At 37.6% G+C, this 24,327-nt stretch overlaps 1 protein-coding gene across 2 annotated transcripts in view; it reads left to right on the forward strand.

The window, feature by feature from the left end:
• Positions 1-24,327, forward strand: part of gpbp1l1 (GC-rich promoter binding protein 1-like 1) — a 49,094-nt gene that overhangs the window by 16,661 nt on the left and 8,106 nt on the right. For both annotated transcript variants that reach the window (XM_061930748.2, XM_072912600.1), the window contains exons 4-8: positions 3,621-3,750; positions 5,790-6,118; positions 17,896-17,971; positions 18,096-18,292; positions 24,171-24,296. In XM_061930748.2, coding sequence (XP_061786732.1) covers positions 3,621-3,750; positions 5,790-6,118; positions 17,896-17,971; positions 18,096-18,292; positions 24,171-24,296 — 858 coding nt within the window. The remainder of the gene's footprint in view (positions 1-3,620; positions 3,751-5,789; positions 6,119-17,895; positions 17,972-18,095; positions 18,293-24,170; positions 24,297-24,327) is intronic.

The following is a 24,327-nucleotide window of genomic DNA, read 5'->3' on the forward strand; positions in this document are numbered from 1 at the left end:
CTGGATGATACCGCACATTTAGGTATGGATCCGATACCAAGTAGTTACAGGATCATACATTGGTCATATTCAAAGTCCTCATGTGTCCAGGGACGTATTTACTGACTTTATAAACATAATATGAATTTTAAAAGAAAGGAAAAAAGATTTTGTGACGGTAAAAAATATGGATGTAATCATAGAAGTATTGACTATATACGCTATTGTACTTGGTATCATTACAGTGGATGTCAGGTGTAGATCCACCCTTGGCATTTGTTTACATTGAGGAGCGCTAGCTTTTGTTAGCGGTGATGCCGGTGAGCTATAGTATCCTCCTACAGTGTGTAGTGAAACATGTTTAGCTATTCCTCGTCATCCAGTGATAATGGTACTTGTAAAATCTAACTTTATTTGTAGCCATGGAGGCGAGGATTAGTGATTTAGAAGTAGCTAAAACACTGCCAACAGCGACTTGATATAAGTTCACCTTTATCTTGACTTTTTACACCAAAATGCGTCCATTCTTCCTTTTCTGTCTACACACTGTGTCTGCTTGTAAGTACTCTGTGTGTGTGCGCTGCCCAACATGCTCCTCTGCTCCTAAAACCAGCAATCACACATTAAGTGGCAAATCTCAACTCTCACTGTGTTTTTATGCACAAATATGTTTTTTAAGCAGATACAGATCACTTTCTGCTTTCAATGCTTCACAAACCGATAATCAATATCTTATTTATTATGTGTATTATTTAGTTTGCAAACACCTTTCTTTGGGGCAGCTACGCCTTCGTAGGCTTTGTACTGGCATTTCATGTGGGCTGATGTGTTGAAGTGCGATGTTTTTCTTCCCCCTCCTTGCGGAATGATGGCAGGATATTTGGTGCAAACAGTACGCAAAATGTCTTCCTTTTAAACAGTGAAGAAGTGCCACATAACCGACGCCATGTTTGTTTACAATGAGCAAAGTGAAGTTTTATGACAGCATCAGCAGGTGTGGAAAAAGGAGCGCTTGATTTGCTCATCCTAACCCACTTACAGCACAGTTCAGGCAATTTTGCCTCATTAAGGCATTTTTTATTGGTTGTTGACGCTATTTTATTTGATATTTTTCAGATTTATCAGCGTATAATTATAATTCCTCACATGGTCCCAATAGTTATCTGTCCTATATTTATCACGCGCCTCTACTTTAATGACTTTTCCCTTCTACACCAGTGTTTTTCAACCTTTTTTGAGCCAAGGCACATTTTTTGCGCTGAAAAAATCCAGAGGCACACCACCAGCAGAAATCATAAAAAAAACTAAACTCAGTTGACAGTAAAAAGTCGTCGCAATTGTTGGATATGACTTTAAAGCATAACCAACTATGTATCACTATAGCTCTTGTCTCAAAGTAGGTGTACTGTCACCACCTGTCACATCACACCATTTTTTGCTGTTTTCCTGTGTGTAGTGTTTTGGTTCTTGTCTTGTGCTCCTATTTTGGCGTCTTTTTCCTCTTTTTTTGGTATTTTCCTGTAGCAGTTTCATGTCCTCCTTTGAGCGATATTTCCCGCATCTACTTTGTTTTAGCAATCAAGAATATTTCAGTTGTTTCTATCCTTCTTTGTGGGGACATTGTTGATTGTCATGTCATGTTCGGATGTACATTGTCTTTGCTCCACAGTAGGTCTTTGCTGTCGTCCAGCATTCTGTTTTTGTTTACTTTGTAGCCAGTTCAGTTTTAGTTTTGTTCTGCATAGCCTTCCCTAAGCTTCAATGCCTTTTCTTAGGGGCACTCACCTTTTGTTTATTTTTGGTTCAAGCATTAGACACTTTTTTCCCTGCACACTGCCTCCCGCTGTTTCCCACATCTACAAAGCAATTACCGTAGCTACCGGCTGCCACCTACTGATATGGAAGAGTATTACACGGTTACTCTGCCGAGCTCTAGACAGCACCGACACTCAACAACAACACATCATTTGCACACTATAATTACTGCTTTGCAAAAAATATTTTTAACACAAATAGGTGAAATTACATCATATCTCACGGCACACAGTGGTTGAAAAACACTGATCAAGACGATCCCCAGTGGGGTACATTGTGGCTGTTTACGCTAATGACCGACACGGTCAACCGGATTAGTTTTAGATGGCGTTGAGCAGATGTAGAGTGCAGAATGTTGTTGTGTTGCCTCACGGAAATGACTTGTTTGATTGTCCAGTCATTGTGGATAATATGCTGTGAGTCAAGTTTCCCAGCCGTAAAATCCAGTCTGACTGACAAACAAGAACAAGGTCACTGTCTGGTCCACAGTGCCGCGTTTGTTCACTGACGAGACCACAATGTTAACGCCGTGCTATTGGGTCTAATTGTCTGCTGTGTGATTCTTGCACTGATCGTCTGGCCTTTAAACCGCAGACGTCAAATAGATGGAACTGATTTATATTTGTTTGGACCAAACCCTGCTGTGTTTAGAATTCCCCAGTGTTTATAGTAGGCAATAGGGTTGTACGGTATAGTGTCGCAGTACTATACTCTGTTTGAAAAGTACCGGTTCCCAGAAATGACGGCGCGTCGTCACGTGGTGACATTGCTGGTTTTAGGAGCAGAGGAGCATGTTGGGCAGCGCACACACACAGAGTACTTACAAGCAGACACAGTGTGTAGACAGAAAAGGGAGAATGGACGCATTTTGGTGTAAAAAGTAAAGATAAAGGTGAAGTTATAACACTGAAACACCCTCAGGAAGAGCTGCTTTAAGACATGCAGCTAACTTAGCTACTTCTAAATCACTAATCCTGGTCTCCATGGCGACAAATAAAGTGTCTTACAAGTAGCATTATCACTGGAGGACGAGGAATAGCTTCACTACACACCGTAGGAGTATACAATAGCTCACCTGCGTCACAATGTAAACAAACGCCACTGGTGGATCTACACCTGACATCCACTGTAATGATACCAAGTACAAGAGCGTATCTAGTCGATACTACTATGATTACATCCATATTTTTTATCGTCACAAAATGTTTTGTTTTTTTTCAATTCACATTATGTTTATAAAGTCAGTTAAAACGTCCCTGGACACATGAGGACTTTGAATATGACCAATGTATGATCCTGTAACTACTTGGTATCGGATCCATACCTAAATGTGTGGTATCATCCAAAACTAATGTAAAGTATCAGAGAAGAGAAGAATAAGTGATTATTACATTTTAACAGAAGTGTAGATAGAACATGTTAAAACAGAAAATAAGCAGATATTAACAGTAAATGAACAAGTAGATTAATAATAAATTTTTACAGTTTGTCCCTCATAATGTGTACAAAATAATAGGTGTATAAATGACACAATATGTTACTGCATACGTCAGCAGACTAATTAATTTGTTCGTTTACTTACTACTAAAAGACAAGTTGTCTAGTATGTTGCTCATTTTATTTAAGGACTAAATGACAATAATAAACATATGTTTCATGTACACTAACATCTGTTGTTCAAATAAAGACAATAATGTCATATTGGTGTCAGGACAACCCTCGTAGGCAAGAGCCTTATCTAAGTTGGATTACAAGATTCTGATCCATGCATTGTGATTTGTTGTCATCTTTCACTAACTTGATCTATTTCCTGCCCCCTCCCACAGTCCCCTGCAGCCGCCCTTGATAGACCAGGTGAACCTCACCTGCACAGAGAGGGCAGAAACACTGTGAGCCGCCGGCGCCACAACTCCTCTGATGGCTTCTTCAACAATGGCTCCCTGCGTGCTCCAACAGGTACCAGTAGTGATGGCTGTTAAACAAACTCTCCTTCGGGGTCAACAGTCATACTGGAATATTTATGACCTCACTGAATAATAATAGTCCAAATACCAAAGATGCATGTGGCAGAGTGGCAGTGCTGCCATTAAGGCTGAACAACATCATGCATGTAACATCAATGTACAAACCCCGTTTCCATATGAGTTGGGAAATTGTGTTAGATGTAAATATAAACGGAATACAATGATTTGCAAATCCTTTTCAACCCATATTCAGTTGAATATGCTACAAAGACAACATATTTGATGTTCAAACTCATAAACTTTTTTTTTTTGCAAATAATCATTAACTTTAGAATTTGATGCCAGCAACACGTGACAAAGAAGTTGGGAAAGGTGGCAATAAATACTGATAAAGTTGAGGAATGCTCATCAAACACTTATTTGGAACATCCCACAGGTGAACAGGCAAATTGGGAACAGGTGGGTGCCATGATTGGATATAAAAACAGCTTCCCAAAAAATGCTCAGTCTTTCACAAGAAAGGATGGGGCGAGGTACACCCCTTTGTACACAACTGCGTGAGCAAATAGTCAAACAGTTTAAGAACAACGTTTCTCAAAGTGCAATTGCAAGAAATTTAGGGATTTCAACATCTACGGTCCATAATATCATCAAAAAGTTCAGAGAATCTGGAGAAATCACTCCACGTAAGCGGCATGGTCGGAAACCAACATTGAATGACCGTGACCTTCCATCCCTCAGACGGCACTGTATCAAAAACCGACATCAATCTCTAAAGGATATCACCACAGGGGCTCAGGAACACTTCAGAAAACCACTGTCAGTAACTACAGTTGGTCGCTACATCTGTAAGTGCAAGTTAAAGCTCTACTATGCAAAGCCAAAGCCATTTATCAACAACATCCAGAAACGCCGCCGGCTTCTCTGGGCCCGAGATCATCTAAGATGGACTCATGCAAAGTGGAAAAGTGTTCTGTGGTCTGAGGAGTCCACATTTCAAATTGTTTTTGGAAATATTCGACATCGTGTCATCCGGACCAAAGGGGAGAAGCTCAGCAAAAGTTCAAAAGCCAGCATCTGTGATGGTATGGGGGTGCATTAGTGCCCAAGACATGGGTAACTTGCACATCTGTGAAGGCACCATTAACGCTGAAAAGTACATACAGGTTTTGGAACAACATATGCTGCCATCTAAGTGCCGTCTTTTTCATGGACGCCCCTGCTTATTTCAGCAAGACAATGCCAAGCCACTTTCAGCACGTGTTACAACAGCCTGGCTTCGTAAAAAAAGAGTGCAGGTACTTTCCCGGCCCGCCTGCAGTCCAGACCTGTCTCCCATCGAAAATGTGTGGCGCATTATGAAGCGTAAAATACGACAGTGGAGACCCCGGACTTTTGAACGACTGAAGCTCTACATAAAACAAGAATGGGAAAGAATTCCACTTCCAAAGCTTCAACAATTAGTTTCCTCAGTTCCCAATCGTTTATTGAGTGTTGTTAAAAGGAAAGGTCATGTAACACAGTGGTGAACATGCCCTTTCCCAACTACTTTGGCACGTGTTGCAGCCATGAAATTCTAAGTTAGTTATTAATTGCAAAATTAAAATAAAGTTTATCAGTTTGAACATCAAATATGTTGTCTTTGTAGTGCATTCAATTGAATATGAGTTGAAAATGACTTGCAAATCATTGTATTCCTTTTATATTTACATCTAACACAATTTCCCAACTCATATGGAAACAGGGTTTGTATGAAAGTGTGATTTATTTATGTTTTTTGTAAGTATAAACTTGTTTAATATAGTTGTCCAAACAAGCCGAAATGAGTTTCAAAAAGTCAGATGTCACAGCTGGAAGGAAAGTCTTAAGTGTTTTACATCTTATAAAAATGTCATACCCTTTAAAATTTTTGAAGATATATCATTGTAAATATTTTTCGATGCCACTGTCAAGTAAGCACGGCAAAGTGAGCGCACTTGTGTTCTAAAGGCTTATTTGTCACTGAACCAGTGTGCTTGTTCTCTTTTGAAGGTGACGGATGGCAGCAGCCCTCATTGCTTTTGAGACACGACTCTGTGGACTCGGGGGTGGCCAAAGGAGGGCACAGTGGGCTGGCAGGGGGGTCTTGCTGGAAGGACACACCCAGCTGGCATGGAAGTCTGCGGGGGGCCCAGGACAGCCACCACCACCAGGGACGCCACACCAAGCGGGGAGGGGGCGACAGGGACAGGCAGGGAGGGCACCGGCAGCGCAATGGTAACTACCATCCCCGCAAGGGCACCTCGTACCAGGACAAGTTTCCAAATGAAGAACGCAAAGACGGCAAGGACGACAAGCTGAAGTTTGTGGAAGAGGACTTTGTGAGTAACCAATGAATTGTTACAGTTTGCATTCAAAACAAAACACACTCTTTCACTCCTGGTATTAAAAGTGTTATGCTAGACTTTAAAAAGACAATGAATCAATCTGGAGTTGCACAGCTCCATTATTTAATGGACGATGTTAATTAAAAGAACATACCGTATTTTTCGGACCATAGGGCGCACCGGATTAAAAGGCGCACTGCCGATGAGCGGGTCTATTCAGGTCTATATTCATACAAAATGCGCATTAAAGGGGTCATATTATTTTTTTCTAAATGTAAGACTTCCTTGTGGTCTACATCCGTGATTTTCAACTAGTGTGCCGCGAGATATTGTCTGGTGTGCCGTGGGAAATTATGCAACTTCACCTAATTGGTCCAAAAAATATTTTTTGCAAATCAATAATCATAATAATGTGCCGTTGTCTAGTGCCTGTGCTGTGTAGAGCTTGGCAGGGTAATCTTGTAATACTCCATATCAGTAGGTGGCAGCAGGTAGTTCACTGCTTTGTAGAAGTCGAGGATGGTTTGTCGTGATCCCAATATGCAGAGCACAGCGGGAGACAGCGTGCAGGTAAAAAGGTATGTAACGCTTAAACCAAAAATGAACAAAAGGCAAGTCCCGCTAGGAAAAGGCACTGAAGCATAGGGATGGCTATGTAAAACAAAAGTAAAACTGAACTGGCTACAAAAAACAGAATGCTGGACGACAGCAAAAACTTACAGCGTGTGGAGCAAAGACGGCGTCCACAAAGCACATCCGTACATGACATGACAATCAGCAATGTCCCCACAAAGAAGGATAGCGTACGCACAACTTCAATAGTCTTGATTGCGAAAACAAAGCAGGTCAGGCAATAGCACTCAAAGGAAGGCGTGACGCTGCTACAGAAGAACACCAACAAAACAGGAAGGGTCACCAAAATAACAGCGCAAGACAGGAACTAAAGCACGACACACAAGAAACAACAACAAACTCAAAATAAGGCACGACAACCTGGTGGAGTTTCATTTTTGAACCTTTTCTGCTGGTGGTGTGCCTCCGTATTTTTTTAATGAAAAAAAAGGTTGACAAACACTGCTCTACATAACATGTAATGGTGGTTCTTTGCTCAAAATGTTGCATAGATGATGTTTTACAGACCATCTTCAAGTAGCTTTCTGGCAGTCTCTTCAGGATGCACGGTTTTGTGGGCGCTCTTATTTACGTGCCTCCACTTGGACAGCGTCTTCTCCCCGTCATCTTTGTTGTAGCAGTGTAGCGTGCAAGGACGGGAGTGGAAGAAGTGTCAAAAATGGAGCTAACTCTTTTAATGACATTCAGACTTTAGTTCAATCAATAACAAAGCATCTCAACAACAACAACAACACCCGTGAAAAAGCGTCCAAACGGAACTCTCTAATAACTAAAGTTCCATGGGTGAATAATGTAAACTCACTACAGTTTTTAGCGTTTTGATAGCTAATTTACTGACAGATATACCGTATTTTCCGCACCATAAGCCGCCCTGGGTTATAAGCCGCGCCTTCAATGAACGGCATATTTCAAAACTTTGTCCACCTATAAGCCTCCCCGTGTTATAAGCCGAATCTAACTGCGCTAAAGGGAATGTCAAAAAAACAGTCAGATAGGTCAGTCAAACTTTAATAATATATTAAAAACCAGCGTGATGTGGGCGCGCGTGGAGTCGTATATCAACATGGACGGAGCTGCGTGAAAAAAGCCACCCGGCCTCTTCGCGTAAACTTCCCTTAACCACTCGCTCATCTTTTCTTCATCCATCCATCCCTTCGAGTTAGCTTTTATGATGACGCCGGCTGGAAAGGTCTCTTTTGGCAAGGTCTTCCTTTTGAATATCACCATGGGTGGAAGTTTCTGGCCATTAGCATGGCAAGCTAGAACCACAGTGAAGGATGACTTCTCATTCCCTGTGGTGCGAATATTCACCGTACGTGCTCCCGTTGTATCCACAGTGCGGTTCACAGGAATATCAAAAGTCAGTGGAACCTCGTCCATGTTGATAATGTTCTCTGGCCGGATCTTTTTTTCAGCTATCTTGTTTTTACAATATGCACGGAAAGTAGCCAGCTTTTCTTGAAAGTCTTTAGGCAGTTGCTGTGAAATAGTAGTACGTGTGCGGATGGAGAGATTGCGTCTTTTCATGAACCGGAAACCTGTCGCTTAGTAGGAGCCATTTTGTGGTCTTTACAGATGTAAACACACAAAGGAAATGAAACGTAATATCCGCGCTCTTCTTCTTCTACAGGGGCGGGTGGTTGCTTACAGTAGAAGAAGAAGCGCTTCCTCTTCTATGGGGGCGGGTGCTTACCTTGGCGGTTGCTTGCCGTAGAAGAAGAAGCGCTTCCTCTTCTACGGGGAAAAAAGATGGCGGCTGTTTACCGTAGTTGCGAGACCTAAACTTTATGAAAATGAATCTTAATATTAATCCATATATAAAGCGCACCGGGTTATAAGCCGCACTGTCAGCTTTTGAGTAAATTTGTGGTTTTTAGGTGCGGCTAATAGTGCGGAAAATACGGTAAGTAAGAACTTTACACTACTTTATATTAGAAATGGCAACAGTGGAGGATGAATGTCACATAACAAGAAGATAGAGAAAAAGAAGAAGCTTATGACTACGGCGTCAGCACGGACTACAATGGCGGACGCGCACACGTTTACACAACGCCAGATAATGTCTGCTAATGGTTGCCATTTTGCGGTCCTTATAAAAACAGCATAATAATACTCGTATGTTTCATGCGCCAACAATCCATCAAGCGTAGCGGCTTCATAGCTTACTGAAGTCGTACTAAAAACATTTTGACAGATGTTTGAGTGCCATGTGTAATGTTCTATATTTTCAATGGGACATTTAAAGTTTTAATGTTGTTTACTAATGTATCTCTTATGTGTGACTGCCATCTACTGGTCACACTTATAATTACACCATGTACCAAATAAAATAGCTTCGAGGTCAGTAAGCACAACCAGAATTATTCCGTACATTAGGTGCACCGGGTTATAAGGCGCACTTTTGGGGAAAAAAATGAAAGGATTTTAAGTGCGCCTTATAGTCTGAAAAAGACAGTAGTTAAATGGATGTTCCTCCATCACAGGGCTGTCCAACTTGTTTTCATGGAGGGCCACATGGCAGTCATGGCTGCCCTCAGAGGGTCGCTTGTAACAGTGAGTGTAAGAATATAAAGTATCATCGCCTCATTATATTATTGCTTATGCAGTTTGTTTTGTGTTCGTACAGAATGATGGATAACTTTCTTTGAAATCCTAAGTCAAGGTGGCCAGCAGATGTTTAGATTTAGACTTAGACAAACTTTAATGATCCACAAGGGAAATTGTTCCACACAGTAGCTCAGTTACAAAGGATGGAAAGGATAATGCACACAAGTAGAGATGTCCGATAATGGCTTTTTTGCCGATATTCCGATATTGTCCAACTCTTAATTACTGATACCGATATATACAGTGGTGGAATGAACACGTTATTATGCCTAATTTTGTTGTGATGCATTAAACAATGTAACAAGGTTTTCCAAAACAAATCAACTCAAGTTATGGAAAAAAAAATGCCATCATGGCACTGTCATATTTATTATTGAAGTCACAAAGTGCATTATTTTTTTTTAACATGCCTCAAAACAGCAGCTTGGAATTTGGGACATGCTCTCCCTGAGAGAGCATGCGGAGGTTGAGGTGGGCGGGGGTGTATATTGTAGCGTCCTGGAAGAGTTAGTGCTGCAAGGGGTTCTGGGTATTTGTTCTGTTGTGTTTATGTTGTGTTACGGTGCGGATGTTCTCCCGAAATGTGTTTGTCATTCTTGTTTGGTGTGGGTTCACAGTGTGGCGCATATTTGTAACAGTGTTAAAGTTGTTTATACGGCCACCCTCAGTGTGACCTGTATGGCTGTTGACCAAGTATGCTTGGCATTTACTTGTGTGTGAAAAGCCTAGATATTATGTGATTGGGCCGGCACGCAAAGGCAGTGCCTTTAAGGTTTTTTGGCGCTCTGTACTTCTCCCTACGTCCGTGTACACAGCGGCGTTTTAGTCGTAAATTTTACTTTTTGAAACCGATACGGATAATTTCCGATATTACATTTTAAAGCATTTATCGGCCGATAATATCGGCAGTCCGATATTATCAGACATCTCTACACACAAGCGCACAAAAAGAGGAGGAAAACAAAAGGTATAAAGTACACTAAAGATGTACCTTAGTAGCAATATAAAATATAGCATATATGTAATATTTACATATTATATACCACATTTTTCAGAGTATAAGTCGCACCGGCCGAAAATGCATAATAAAGAAGGGAAAAAACATATATAAGTCGCACTGGAGTATAAGTCGGATTTTTGGGGGAAATGTATTTGATAAAAGCCAACAGCAAGAATAGACATTTGAAAGGCAATTTAAAATAAATCAAGAATAGTGAACAACAGGCTGAATAAGTGTACGTTATATGAGGCATAAATAACCAACTGGTATGTTAACGTAACATATTATGGTAAGAGTCATTCAAATAACTATAACATATAGAACATGCTATACAATCTGTCACTCCTAATCGCTAAATCCCATGAAATCTTATACGTCTAGTCTCTTACGTCAATGAGATAAATAATATTATTTGATATTTTACGCTAATGTGTTCATCATTTCACACATAAGTCGCTCCTGAGTATAATTCGCACCCCCGGCCAAACTATGAAATAAACTGCCACGTATAGTCCGAAAAATACGGTATACAGTATATAATCTATACTGATACATCATATTATCGTTATATTGTTATATCATATTATTTAATAATGTATTGTTATTTTTACAAACTATAATACGGCACATAATAATTAGGGGTGCTAAAGAATGTATATCACATCCGAATCCCAGTTTTTATTTATCTCGATAGTAAATTGATTAATAACATTTTTAGACCATCTCTATGCTTACTTGGTGCACGTATGTGTCATACGTCAGCAACCAAAAGGAGGTTTTGTAACCTGTAAACTGTTTTGTTAAGGTGTTGTTATTATTATTTAACCAAATAATAAGTTGCAATAATCAGTTTGAATGGTGTTGAATCGATTATGGATCAAATCCTCACCCCGAGAATGGGAATCTAATAACGAGGTCCCCAAAGATTCACACCAATAACAATTGAATATTTGTTGCATCAGCAGATAATATCAAAGTTGAAAACATATTTCCTGTATTACATGCATGGAAGCAATGAAAAGAGTTAGTAAGAAAGATGAAGTATGAACATTATTCCCAGGCTTTCTCCAGCCACAAAAAATGACGAGTCGGGCCAGATCTGGCCCCCGGGTCTTGAGATTGACACAGGTGCTCTACCACGTGTTGCACCTCCTTCCTCACACGTTATTTATTTGTGGCTCCAAATAAAGTCACAGATGCAGGTTGGCCCTTCTTCATAAACAACGGACGCATGGTGAATGGACTTCACAACGCGGCTGCTTTGCCAGAGAAGAAGAAGGGTTACGTGCTGCCAATTTATCTACTTTTGATGCTGAATGTAGGACAGGCTAGGCAAGACTTGATTCATCCCACTACAGGGTAATGCAGGGCAGATACAAAAAGGCACAGAAAATAAGGTAAAAACTAGAGATGTCCGATAATATCGGACTGCCGATATTATCGGCCAATAAATGCTTTAAAATGTATTATCGGAAATTATCAGTATCGGTTTCAAAAAGTAATTACCGGTATTATTATTTTATTTTTTATTTTTTATTTATTTTGTCCTGTCCAGCTTCTCAGGCAAATCATACACCGGTAGTTGATGTAGATGCCCATATCGGCTGTTCACATTGAGCCCAGTTTATAATTTCCAGTTATACAGTATGCCAGGCAGTCTTGCACTAAAGGAGGACTATGTTATTGTGTACTTTATTACTCGAGTATACTCTGGACTGAAGCTGTGTGCCTTTAGCTGTTGTTTTGAGGCATGTTTAAAAAAAAAAAAGCACTTTGTGAAAGTCAAAGTACAGGTAAAAGCCAGTAAATTAGAATATTTTGAAAAACTTGATTTATTTCAGTAATTGCATTCAAAAGGTGTAACTTGTACATTATATTTATTCATTGCACACAGACTGATGCATTCAAATGTTTATTTCATTTAATTTTGATGATTTGAAGTGGCAACAAATGAAAATCCAAAATTCCATGTGTCACAAAATTAGAATATTACTTAAGGCTAATACAAAAAAGGGATTTTTAGAAATGTTGGCCAACTGAAAAGTATGAAAATGAAAAATATGAGCATGTACAATACTCAATACTTGGTTGGAGCTCCTTTTGCCTCAATTACTGCGTTAATGCGGCGTGGCATGGAATCGATGAGTTTCTGGCACTGCTCAGGTGTTATAAGAGCCCAGGTTGCTCTGATAGTGGCCTTCAACTCTGCTGCGTTTTTGGGTCTGGCATTCTGCATCTTCCTTTTCACAATACCCCACAGATTTTCTATGGGGCTAAGGTCAGGGGAGTTGGCGGGCCAATTTAGAACAGAAATACCATGGTCCGTAAACCAGGCACGGGTAGATTTTGTGCTGTGTGCAGGCGCCAAGTCCTGTTGGAACTTGAAATCTCCATCTCCATAGAGCAGGTCAGCAGCAGGAAGCATGAAGTGCTCTAAAACTTGCTGGTAGACGGCTGCGTTGACCCTGGATCTCAGGAAACAGAGTGGACCGACACCAGCAGATGACATGGCACCCCAAACGATCACTGATGGTGGAAACTTTACACCAGACTTCAGGCAACGTGGATCCTGTGCCTCTCCTGTCTTCCTCCAGACTCTGGGACCTCGATTTCCAAAGGAAATGCAAAATTTGCATGGTTGGGTGATGGTTTGGGGTGCCATGTCATCTGCTGGTGTCGGTCCACTCTGTTTCCTGAGATCCAGGGTCAACGCAGCTGTCTACCAGCAAGTTTTAGAGCACTTCATGCTTCCTGCTGCTGACCTGCTCTATGGAGATGGAGATTTCAAGTTCCAACAGGACTTGGCGCCTGCACACAGCGCAAAATCTACCCGTGCCTGGTTTACGGACCATGGTATTTCTGTTCTAAATTGGCCCGCCAACTCCCCTGACCTTAGCTAATTTACTGGCTTTTACCTGTATAGTATGTCACATAGTTGTAGTGCAGGGGTGCTCACACTTTTTCTGCAGGCGAGCTACTTTTCAATTGATCAAGTCGTGGGGATCTACCTCATTCATATATATAATTTATATTTACTTATTTATGAAATATATGTTTTTGTTAACAAGTTAAGGGTGTTTAATGATAATGCAAGCATGTTTAACACATATTGTTAATACATTAAAGGTATTTAATGATAATACAAGTATGTTTAATACATATAGTTAATATTGTTAACAAGTTAAAGGTGTTTAAAGATAATGCAAGCATGTTTAACACATATAGTTAATATTGTTAACAAGTTAAAGGTGGTTAAAAATAATACAAGCATGTTTAACACAAATAGTTAATATTGTTAACAACTTAAAGGTGGTTAAAGATGAAACAAGCATGTTTAACACATATAGTTAATATTGTTAACAACTTAAAGGTGGTTAAAGGTAATACAAGCATGTTTAACACATATAGTTAATATTGTTAACAAGTTAAAGGTGGTTAAAGATAATACAAGCATGTTTAACACATATAGATTCCTTTCTTTCATGAAGACAAGAATATAAGTTGGTGTATTACCTGATTGTGATGACTTGCATTGATAGGAATCAGACAGTGGTGATGATAACGTCCGCATTTTCGAATGGAGGAGAAAAAAAGTCCTCCTTTCTGTCCAATACCACATGAAAGTGGTTGGTTTTTGGCATCTTATTTGTCCAGCTTCCGTACTCCTTTGTATACACTTTACAAGAAATACATTGTCGGCAAACTTCGTAGCTTGCTAGCTTGTGCACGCCAGCTTTCTGAGACTCTTATTTTGGTAGCGCAGGCAGGATGAAGCAGAGCTTTTATTGTGCAACTGTGCAGTCGGTCTTTGGAGTTTTGACGACAGGTACGGCGCCAGAGTCTGTTGAAATAAAGTGTTTCTCGCCTTCCAGTCGGTAATTTTCCAGCGTCATCTCAGAAGACCCTCGGGTGCCGTGAATGTCAATCAAGTGACGTCATTGTGAAGATTTATGATCGCTCATTTTTAGGACTATTTTTTTAATGCCTGGCTGGTGATCGACTGACACACCCTCCGAGATCGACCGGTAGATCGCGATCGACGTAATGAGCACCCCTGTTGTAGTGGGTATCAGGGTTATCTCAGGGAGAGCATGTCGCAAATTCCAAGCTGCTGTTTTGAGACATGTTAAAAAAATAAAAATAAAAATAAAAAGCACTTTGTGACTTCAATAATAAATATGGCACTTTTTTTTCCATAACTTGAGTTGATTTATTTTGGAAAACCTTGTTACATTGTTTAATGCATCCAGCGGGGCATCACAACAAAATTAGGCATAATAATGTGTTAATTCCACCACTGTATATATCGGTATTGCTTGATATCGGAATCGGTAATTAAGAGTTGGACAATATCGGAATGGCAAAAAAGCCATTATCAGACATCTGTAGTAAAAACACATTAAAACAAAAGGGAAACATTAAAGAGCATAAAAGACATTAAAAGAGCACAAAACTGATGCAACCAGCAGACATTTCTACATACAGCTGCACAAATAAAAATAAAACAACATAAAATGAGCAATAAATAATACATATGACTGCACCACGCATAAAGAAACAAAACAAAAACACCATTTCAACACCGCCATCGTCTGCTGGGGTGGGGGTGTGAGGTGTGGGGGGCATCACGGCCAGAGACGGACGCAACAAAACAAGCGAGCTCTCGGGCCGATGTCCAGTCCACCATTAAAAGTGAAAGAGTGGCCATCAAACACAAACCATCATGAAAGGCAAAGTGTTGGCCACACAAGTGAGACCCATGCAGGTTGATTACAACGCTGTGTTCCATTAATGGCTCCCAGGCCACACCTTCAGCATTCACTTTTTGTTATGTTATACCATTATTTCAAAATGGAATTCATTTTTTCCCCACACATGTGGATAAGAATTCACTGCATTTGTTCAATACTTCGGCAGCAATTGCAGCCTCAAGTCTTTTTGAACACTCTTGGCACACCTATCTTTGGGCACTTTCTCTCATTCCTCTTTGCAGCACCTCTCAAGCTCCATCAGTTTGGATGGGAATGTTTTCATCCATTGCTGCATTCATCTTTCTCTCTATCCTGACTAGTCTCCCAGTCCCTGCCACTGAAAGCCACTCCCACAGCATGATGCTGCCACCACCCTGCTTCACTGTAGGGATGGTATCGGCCTGGTTTCCTCCAAACATTCATGCCAAAGACTTCAATCTTTGTCTCATCAGACCAGAGAATGTAGTTTCTCTTGGTCTGAGAGTCTTTCAGCTGTATTTAGGCAAACTTTTGACTAAGAAATGAACTCTGTCTGGCCTGATTAATGGATTGCCCTTCTGGTTGGTTCTCCTCTCCACAAAGGAACGCTGATGGAAATGTGAAAAATGACAATATGAACAAAGTAGTTGAAAGCTTTAATAAGTACTCTCTGAGCATTGGACCAAATGTATTATGTAAGATTCCAGTTGAGGACTTGAATGACACCATGGATAGAAACCCCAACTTTATGTTCCTAGAAGGAGTGACAAAAGAGGAAATAATCAATATTGTGAAAAGGTAAATCCAAGACCTCAATTGATTGCAACAAAATTGATATGGAAACGATAAAAAAAAGTTAATGAAGAGATTTCAGAACCTTTAACATATATCAGCAACCTATCATTTCAAACAGGCAAATTCCCAGACAAAATGAAAATGGCAAAAGTCATACCGATTTATAAGACTGGAGACAAACAGCAGTTTAAAAACTGCACACCTGTTTATCTACTTCCACAATTTTCTAAAATGATTGAAAAACGGGTTAACAACAGATTGAACTAATTCATAAATAAAAAGGAAACCCTCAGACAACCAATACAGATACAGAGCCAACATCTCAACATCAATGGCATTCATCCAAATAAGGGAAGAGATCACAAATGCAATATATATCAAAAAAGTGCTGCTGCATTTGACACAATTAATAATAACATCTTAATAAACAAATTAGAAAGGTATGGCATCAGAGGGTTGGTATTGAACTGGGTAAGAAGCGACTTCACCAACAGGAAGCAGTACGTGAAGATAGGCAAACACACTTCTGCACAGCTGAAAATATTTTGTGGTGCACCTCAGGGATGACAATTGTTCAATCTTTATATAAATGACATTTGTAAAGTTACAAAGGACTTAAAGTTAGTGTTATTTGCAGATGATACAACTGTGTTTTGTTCAAGAGAGAACACACAGAAGATGATACAAATAATAACAGAAGAAATGAACAAATTAAAAAGATGGTTTGACAAAAACAGACAAGCTTTGAATCTCAGTAAAACTAAAATAATGATAATTGGTAACAGTAGAAGAGAAAGACAAACACAAATAGACGGAGTAGACATTGAAAGGGTTAAAGAAAACACATTTCTGGGTGTAATAATAGAGGATAAAATGAACTGGAAATGTCATGTAAAAAATATACAACATAAAGTAGCAAGAAACACGTCAATAATGACTAAGGAAAATATGTTCTAGACCAAAAAGCACTTCATATTTTTTACTGCTCACTAGAGTTACATACCGTATTTTTCAGACTATAAGTGGCAGTTTTTTTCATAGTTTGACCGGGGATGCGAATTATACTCAGGAGCGACTTATGTGTGAAATTATTAACACATTAGCGTAAAATATCAAATAATATTATTTATCTCATTCACGTAAGAGACTAGACGTATAAGATTTCATGGGATTTAGCGATTAGGAGTGACACATTGTATAGCATGTTCTATATGTTATAGTTATTTGAATGACTCTTACCATAATATGTTACGTTAACATACCAGTTGGTTATTTATGCCTCATATAACGTACACTTATTCAGCCTGTTGTTCACTATTCTTCATTTATTTTAAATTGCCTTTCAAATGTCTATTCTTGGTGTTGGCTTTTATCAAATACATTTCCCCCCAAAAAATGCGACTTATACTCCAGTGCGACTTATGTGTTTTTTTCCTTCTTTATTATGCGTTTTCGGCCGGTGCAACTTATACTCCGGAGCGACTCATACTCCGAAAAATACAGTAGCTCTAGCTATTAGGCTGTTCTAGTTTTTATTTTTTTAAATTATTATCTTTTTATTTATTTATTTATTTTTATTTATTTTTTTAATACACTGTAGCACTTTCAGGTTTACTCAATGTAAAGTGCTTTTTACAAATAAAATCGAATTATTATTATTATTATTATTATGTTCAAGGTGTGACCTGGGAGCCGTTTATGGAACACAGCTTTTTAATGAACCTGTATAGTACAAAGTAGAAATAAAATAAACAATAAACCCGTCAAAACAGGGAAAATAGAGTAAATAGTCATGAGAATAGGCCACCTCTCTGTTGTCTTTGTAGTTTTTACTAAAAAATCGAAATCATAGTCAAATATCGAGTTTTTAGAGAGAAAACTTTTTTTATTTTTTTATTTTAGAGCCTTTTCTTCCTTTGGCACTTTGTCACAGTAACAAATCCAATTTCCTAAGAAAGGACAGTTTGACATTTCAATGTAACATTGTTCTTCCTTGTACATTGTAGCCTTCCCTCAACCCTGAAACAACTGGAAAGCCTGCAACTCAGATGAGAGCAGTTGCCCCCCGTGCTGGAGTGTGGGGTAAGGGCTCATCTTTCGTCTTGACAGTGGACATGGTCCTTGAAATGCTCTTCAGTTCTCCTTCTGCACATGCGGTGAATTCATTAACAGCTGTCCTGTTTTGGTTTTTTTTTTTTCTGCTTAGAAAATCCCCCGAGTGGCAAGCAGATGGTGTCCAAAATGTTAGTCATCAAGAAGGTTTCAAAGGAGGACCCCGGCACCGCCTTCTCTGCGGGCTTCGCCAGTGCCGGCGCCTTGCCTGCCAACGGCGCTAAGGCTCCCATCATCGGCTCCAGCGTCTACAAGAACCTGGTCCCAAAGCCTGCTGTGGCCCCCACCAAAGTAGGAAGGACTCACGGCTTGAAGCAGACCATACACAGTATCAATTTGGCTGATGATAGAGCATTTAATTACCATGTTGATGACAAGTTTTAGCTGTGACGATAGCGTCCTAAACGGGCTGTAGCATTCTCGCTAGTGGCTAATGTCCCTCCACATTGCCAAGCCACTTCTAAGTCCACAATCCTCACCTCCCCGGTGGCAAATCAACTAAGTTTCTTACAAGTAACATTGTCACTGGACGACGTAAACATGCTACACAACACGCTGTGGAAGGACATGCTAACCCCGTGGTCGGCAACCCAACATGTTGAAAGAGCCATATTGGACCAAAAATACCAAAAACTGCAAAAAGTAAAAAGCATAATGAAGGCAACACATTAAGTGTCTCAGAGAGTGAGATAACAAAATGACTGGCTTAAAACTGCCAAAGGTAAAGATGAGTAGGGATGATGTTTGATATAAATTATCGAGTTCAAGCCCATTATCGAATCCTCTTATCGAACAGATTCCTTGTCAATTCTCTTATCGAATCCAGATAGGTTGTTGTATATGGAAAAAAAACACAATATTTAGTTTAACAAAAGCTCATTTTTATTTTATAAGAATAAAATAAAATAAATAAATTGGTGGAAGTTTAAAAAATGGACAATTCATTTTGAATGGGGAAAAAAGTCCCTGAAAACTGGGAATTCTAAGAAATCCGGGATTTTGAAAAAAATGGTTTAAGGAGAGCACACAATTTAGAACAGGCGGATTATTTTGGAGTTGTAACAGTTTGAATCGGATGAAAAATGTGGGAGTTGTGGAACTTTGAAAAAGGAAAAGCTGGAATTTTTTGGAAAATGTTAAAAGCCTTGAATGTTCTGAAAGAGTTGAAATGGTTAGTGTTGTAATTTTTCAAATCGGTGGAGAAATGTTGAAGTAGTAACATTTTTAATTGAAAAATGGTATTCAGGAATTTTGGGAAAACCGGGAATTTTTCCAGTTCAAAAAACAACTTGTTTTTTTGTCCTGATTAAGAGGAATGTTTGGACGGTGGAACGGTTGAAGTGGGTTGAAAAATGTGGAAGGAGTAGTAGCCAGAAAAAAGGAAATTCCTGGAATTTTTAAAAACAATTATATGACTGTTGGAATTATTTGAATATTGAAGAGTTTGTATTTCCAGGAAAACCTGAATTTGGTTTTAGAACTTGGGAAAGTGATAGTTTGAATGTCCAGGATGAGTGGCATGTGTTGATGTTGGAATGGTTGGAAGAGGTTGAAAATTGTGGGAATTGTGGAAGTTTAAAAATTGGACAATTTATTTTGAATGGTGAAAAAAGTCCCAAAAAACTGGAAATTCTTGGAAATCGAGGAATTTTTAAAAATGGTTTAAGGAGAGCACACAATTTAGAACAGGCTGATTATTTTGGAGTTGTAACAGTTTGAATCGGATGAAAAATGTGGGAGTTGTGTAACTTTGAAAAATGTCCCATTCTTTTCATGGGAATTTTCTTGGAAATTTGGGAATTTCTGTAAAAGCTGGAATTTTTTGGAAAATGTTAAAAGACTTGAATGTTCTGAATGAGTTGAAATGGTTGGTGTTGGAATTTTTCAAATCGGTGGAGAAATGTTGAAGTAGTAACATTTTTAATTGAAAAATGGTATTCAGGAATTTTGGGAAAACCGGGGAATTTTTCCAGTTCAAAAAACAACTTTGTTTTTTTGTCCTGATTAAGAGGAATGTTTGGACGGTGGAACAGTTGAAGTGGGTTGAAAAATGTGGAAGGAGTAGTAGCCAGAAAAAAGGGAATTCCTGGAATTTTTTGAAAAATTATATGAATATTGAAGAGTTTGTATTTCCAGGAAAACCTGAATTTGGTTTTAGAACTTGGGAAAGTGATAGTTTGAATGTCCAGGATGAGTGGAATGTGTTGATGTTGGAATGGTTTGAATAGGTTGAAAAATGTGGGAATTGTGGAAGTTTAAAAATTGGACAATTTATTTTGAATGGGGGAAAAAGTCCCTGAAAACTGTGAATTCTAGGAAATCCGGGATTTTAAAAAATGGTTTAAGGAGAGCACACAATTTAGAACAGGCGGATTATTTTGGAGGTTTAACAGTTTGAATCGGATGAAAAATGTGGGAGTTGTGGAACTTTGAAAAAGGAAAAGCTGGAATTTTTTGGAAAATGTTAAAAGCCTTGAATGTTCTGAATGAGTTGAAATGGTTAGTGTTGGAATTCTTCAAATCGGTGGAGAAATGTTGAAGTACCGGTAGTAACATTTGTAATTGAAAAATGGTATTCAGGAATTTTGGGAAAACCGGGAATTTTTCCAGTTCAAAAACCAACTATATTTTTTTGTCCTGATTAAGAGGAATGTTTGGACGGTGTTTTTGTGGGTTGAAAAATGTGGAAGGAGTAGTAGCCAGAAAAAAGGGAATTCCTGGAATTTTTTTTAACTTTGAAAAATTATATGAATGTTGGAATGGTATGAATATTGAAGAGTTTGTCTTTCCAAGAAAACCGGAATTTGGTTTTGGAACTTGGGAAAATGATAGTTTGAATGTCCAGGATGAGTGGAATGTGTTGATGTTGGAATAGTTGGAATAGGTTGAAAAATGTGGAAATTGTGAAAGTTTGAAAAATGTCCAATTAATTTTGAATGGGGAAAAATGTCCCAAAAAACTGGAATCCTGGGAAATCTGGAAGGTAGAGTGCGCCAAAATCTGGAACATTCACACAATAATAATAATAATAATAATAAATAGATGAATTTTGGAGTAGAAAACCATATGTGTAAATATTTGGAGCATTCACACAATAATAATAATAAATAGATGAATTTTGGAGTAGAAAACCATATGTGTGAATGTTTGGAGCATTCACACAATAATAATAAATAGATGAATTTTGGAGTAGAAAACCATATGTGTAAATATTTGGAGCATTCACACAATAATAATAATAAATAGATGAATTTTGGTGTAGAAAACCATATGTGTGAATGTTTGGAGCATTCACACAATAATAATAATAAATAGATTAATTTTGAGTAGAAAACCATATGTGTAAATATTTGGAGCATTCACACAATAATAATAATAAATAGATGAATTTTGGTGTAGAAACCATATGTGTGAATGTTTGGAGCATTCACACAATAATAATAATAAATAGATGAATTTTGGAGTAGAAACCATATATGTAGATATTTGGAGCATTCACACAATAATAATAATAAATAGATGAATTTTGGAGTAGAAAACCATATGTGAATGCTTGGAGCATTCACACAATAATAATAATAAATAGATGAATTTTGGAGTAGAAACCATATGTGTGAATGTTTGGAGCATTCACACAATAATAATAATAATAAATAGATGACTTTTGGAGTAGAAACCATATGTGTGAATGTTTGGCGCATTCACACAATAATAATAATAAATAGATTAATTTTGGAGTAGAAAACCATATGTGTAAATATTTGGAGCATTCACACAATAATAATAATAAATAGATGAATTTTGGAGTAGAAAACCATATGTGTGAATGTTTGTAGCATTCACACAATAATAATAAATAGATTAATTTTGGTGTAGAAAACCATATGTGTGAATGTTTGGAGCATTCACACAATAATAATAATAAATAGATGAATTTTGGAGTAGAAACCCATATGTGTGAATGTTTGGAGCATTCACACAATAATAATAAATAGATGAATTTTGGAGTAGAAAACCATATGTGTACATATTTGGAGCATTTACACAATAATAATAACAAATAGATGAATTTTGGTGTAGAAAACCATATGTGTGATTGTTTGGAGCATTCACACAATAATAATAATAATTAGATGAATTTTGGAGTAGAAAACCATATGTGTGAATGTTTGGAGCATTCACACAATAATAATAATAAATAGATGAATTTTGGAGTAGAAAACCATATGTGTAAATATTTGGAGCATTCACACAATAATAATAATAAATAGATGAATTTTGGAGTAGAAACCATATGTGTGAATGTTTGGAGCATTCACACAATAATAATAAATAGATGAATTTTGGAGTAGAAAACCATATGTGTAAATATTTGGAGCATTTACACAATAATAATAACAAATAGATGAATTTTAGTGTAGAAAACCATATGTGTGATTGTTTGGAGCATTCACACAATAATAATAATAATTAGATGAATTTTGGAGTAGAAAACCATATGTGTGAATGTTTGGAGCATTCACACAATAATAATAAATAGATGAATTTTGGAGTAGAAAACCATATGTGTAAATATTTGGAGCATTCACACAATAATAATAATAAATAGATGAATTTTGGTGTAGAAAACCATATGTGTGAATGTTTGGAGCATTCACACAATAATAATAATAAATAGATTAATTTTGGAGTAGAAAACCATACCGTATGTGTAAATATTTGGAGCATTCACACAATAATAATAATAAATAGATGAATTTTGGTGTAGAAACCATATGTGTGAATGTTTGGAGCATTCACACAATAATAATAATAAATAGATGAATTTTGGAGTAGAAACCATATGTGTAAATATTTGGAGCATTCACACAATAATAATAATAAATAGATGAATTTTGGAGTAGAAAACCATATGTGAATGCTTGGAGCATTCACACAATAATAATAAATAGATGAATTTTGGAGTAGAAACCATATGTGTGAATGTTTGGAGCATTCACACAATAATAATAATAAATAGATGACTTTTGGAGTAGAAACAATATGTGTGAATGTTTGGCGCATTCACACAATAATAAAAATAAATAGATTAATTTTGGAGTAGAAAACCATATGTGTAAATATTTGGAGCATTCACACAATAATAATAATAAATAGATGAATTTTGGAGTAGAAAACCATATGTGTGAATGTTTGTAGCATTCACACAATAATAATAAATAGATTAATTTTGGTGTAGAAAACCATATGTGTGAATGTTTGGAGCATTCACACAATAATAATAATAAATAGATGAATTTTGGAGTAGAAACCATATGTGTGAATGTTTGGAGCATTCACACAATAATAATAATAAATAGATGAATTTTGGAGTAGAAACCCATATGTGTGAATGTTTGGAGCATTCACACAATAATAATAAATAGATGAATTTTGGAGTAGAAAACCATATGTGTAAATATTTGGAGCATTTACACAATAATAATAACAAATAGAGGAATTTTGGTGTAGAAAACCATATGTGTGATTGTTTGGAGCATTCACACAATAATAATAATAATTAGATGAATTTTGGAGTAGAAAACCATATGTGTGAATGTTTGGAGCATTCACACAATAATAATAATAAATAGATGAATTTTGGAGTAGAAAACCATATGTGTAAATATTTGGAGCATTCACACAATAATAATAATAAATAGATGAATTTTGGAGTAGAAACCATATGTGTGAATGTTTGGAGCATTCACACAATAATAATAAATAGATGAATTTTGGCGCAGAAAACCATATGTGTAAATGTTTGGAGCATTCACACAATAATAATAATAAATAGATGAATTTTGGAGTAGAAAACCATATGTGTGAATGTTTGGAGCATTCACACAATAATAATAATAAATAGATGAATTTTGGAGTAGAAACCATCTGTGTTAATGTTTGGAGCATTCACACAATAATAATAATAAATAGATGAATTTTGGAGTAGAAACCATATGTGTGAATGTTTGTAGCATTCACACAATAATGATATCTTTATCGCAGTAGGCTGCAATAATTATATGACAATATAGACTTGAGTTCATGTCCCCAGATGTCTTTATCATCATTTCATAGTCAATGATGTAAAGTTTTCTTCCTAACACACACAACTTGTCCTGTTTTAAAGAGCAACCAGTGGAAAGGCGGCGGTCGAGAGATTGCAAAGTCCAGCCGAGATTCCGTCTTCACCAACCCCTCTGCTACCAAAGCCAGCACCCCGCTCAGTGCCCCACCCCACAACACCCCTAAAGAGGTGAGATTGCACCTTGCATCATGGTGTTGTT

Source organism: Nerophis lumbriciformis, linkage group LG37, assembly GCF_033978685.3.
Source record: "Nerophis lumbriciformis linkage group LG37, RoL_Nlum_v2.1, whole genome shotgun sequence".
NCBI classification, from domain to species: Eukaryota; Metazoa; Chordata; class Actinopteri; order Syngnathiformes; family Syngnathidae; genus Nerophis; species Nerophis lumbriciformis.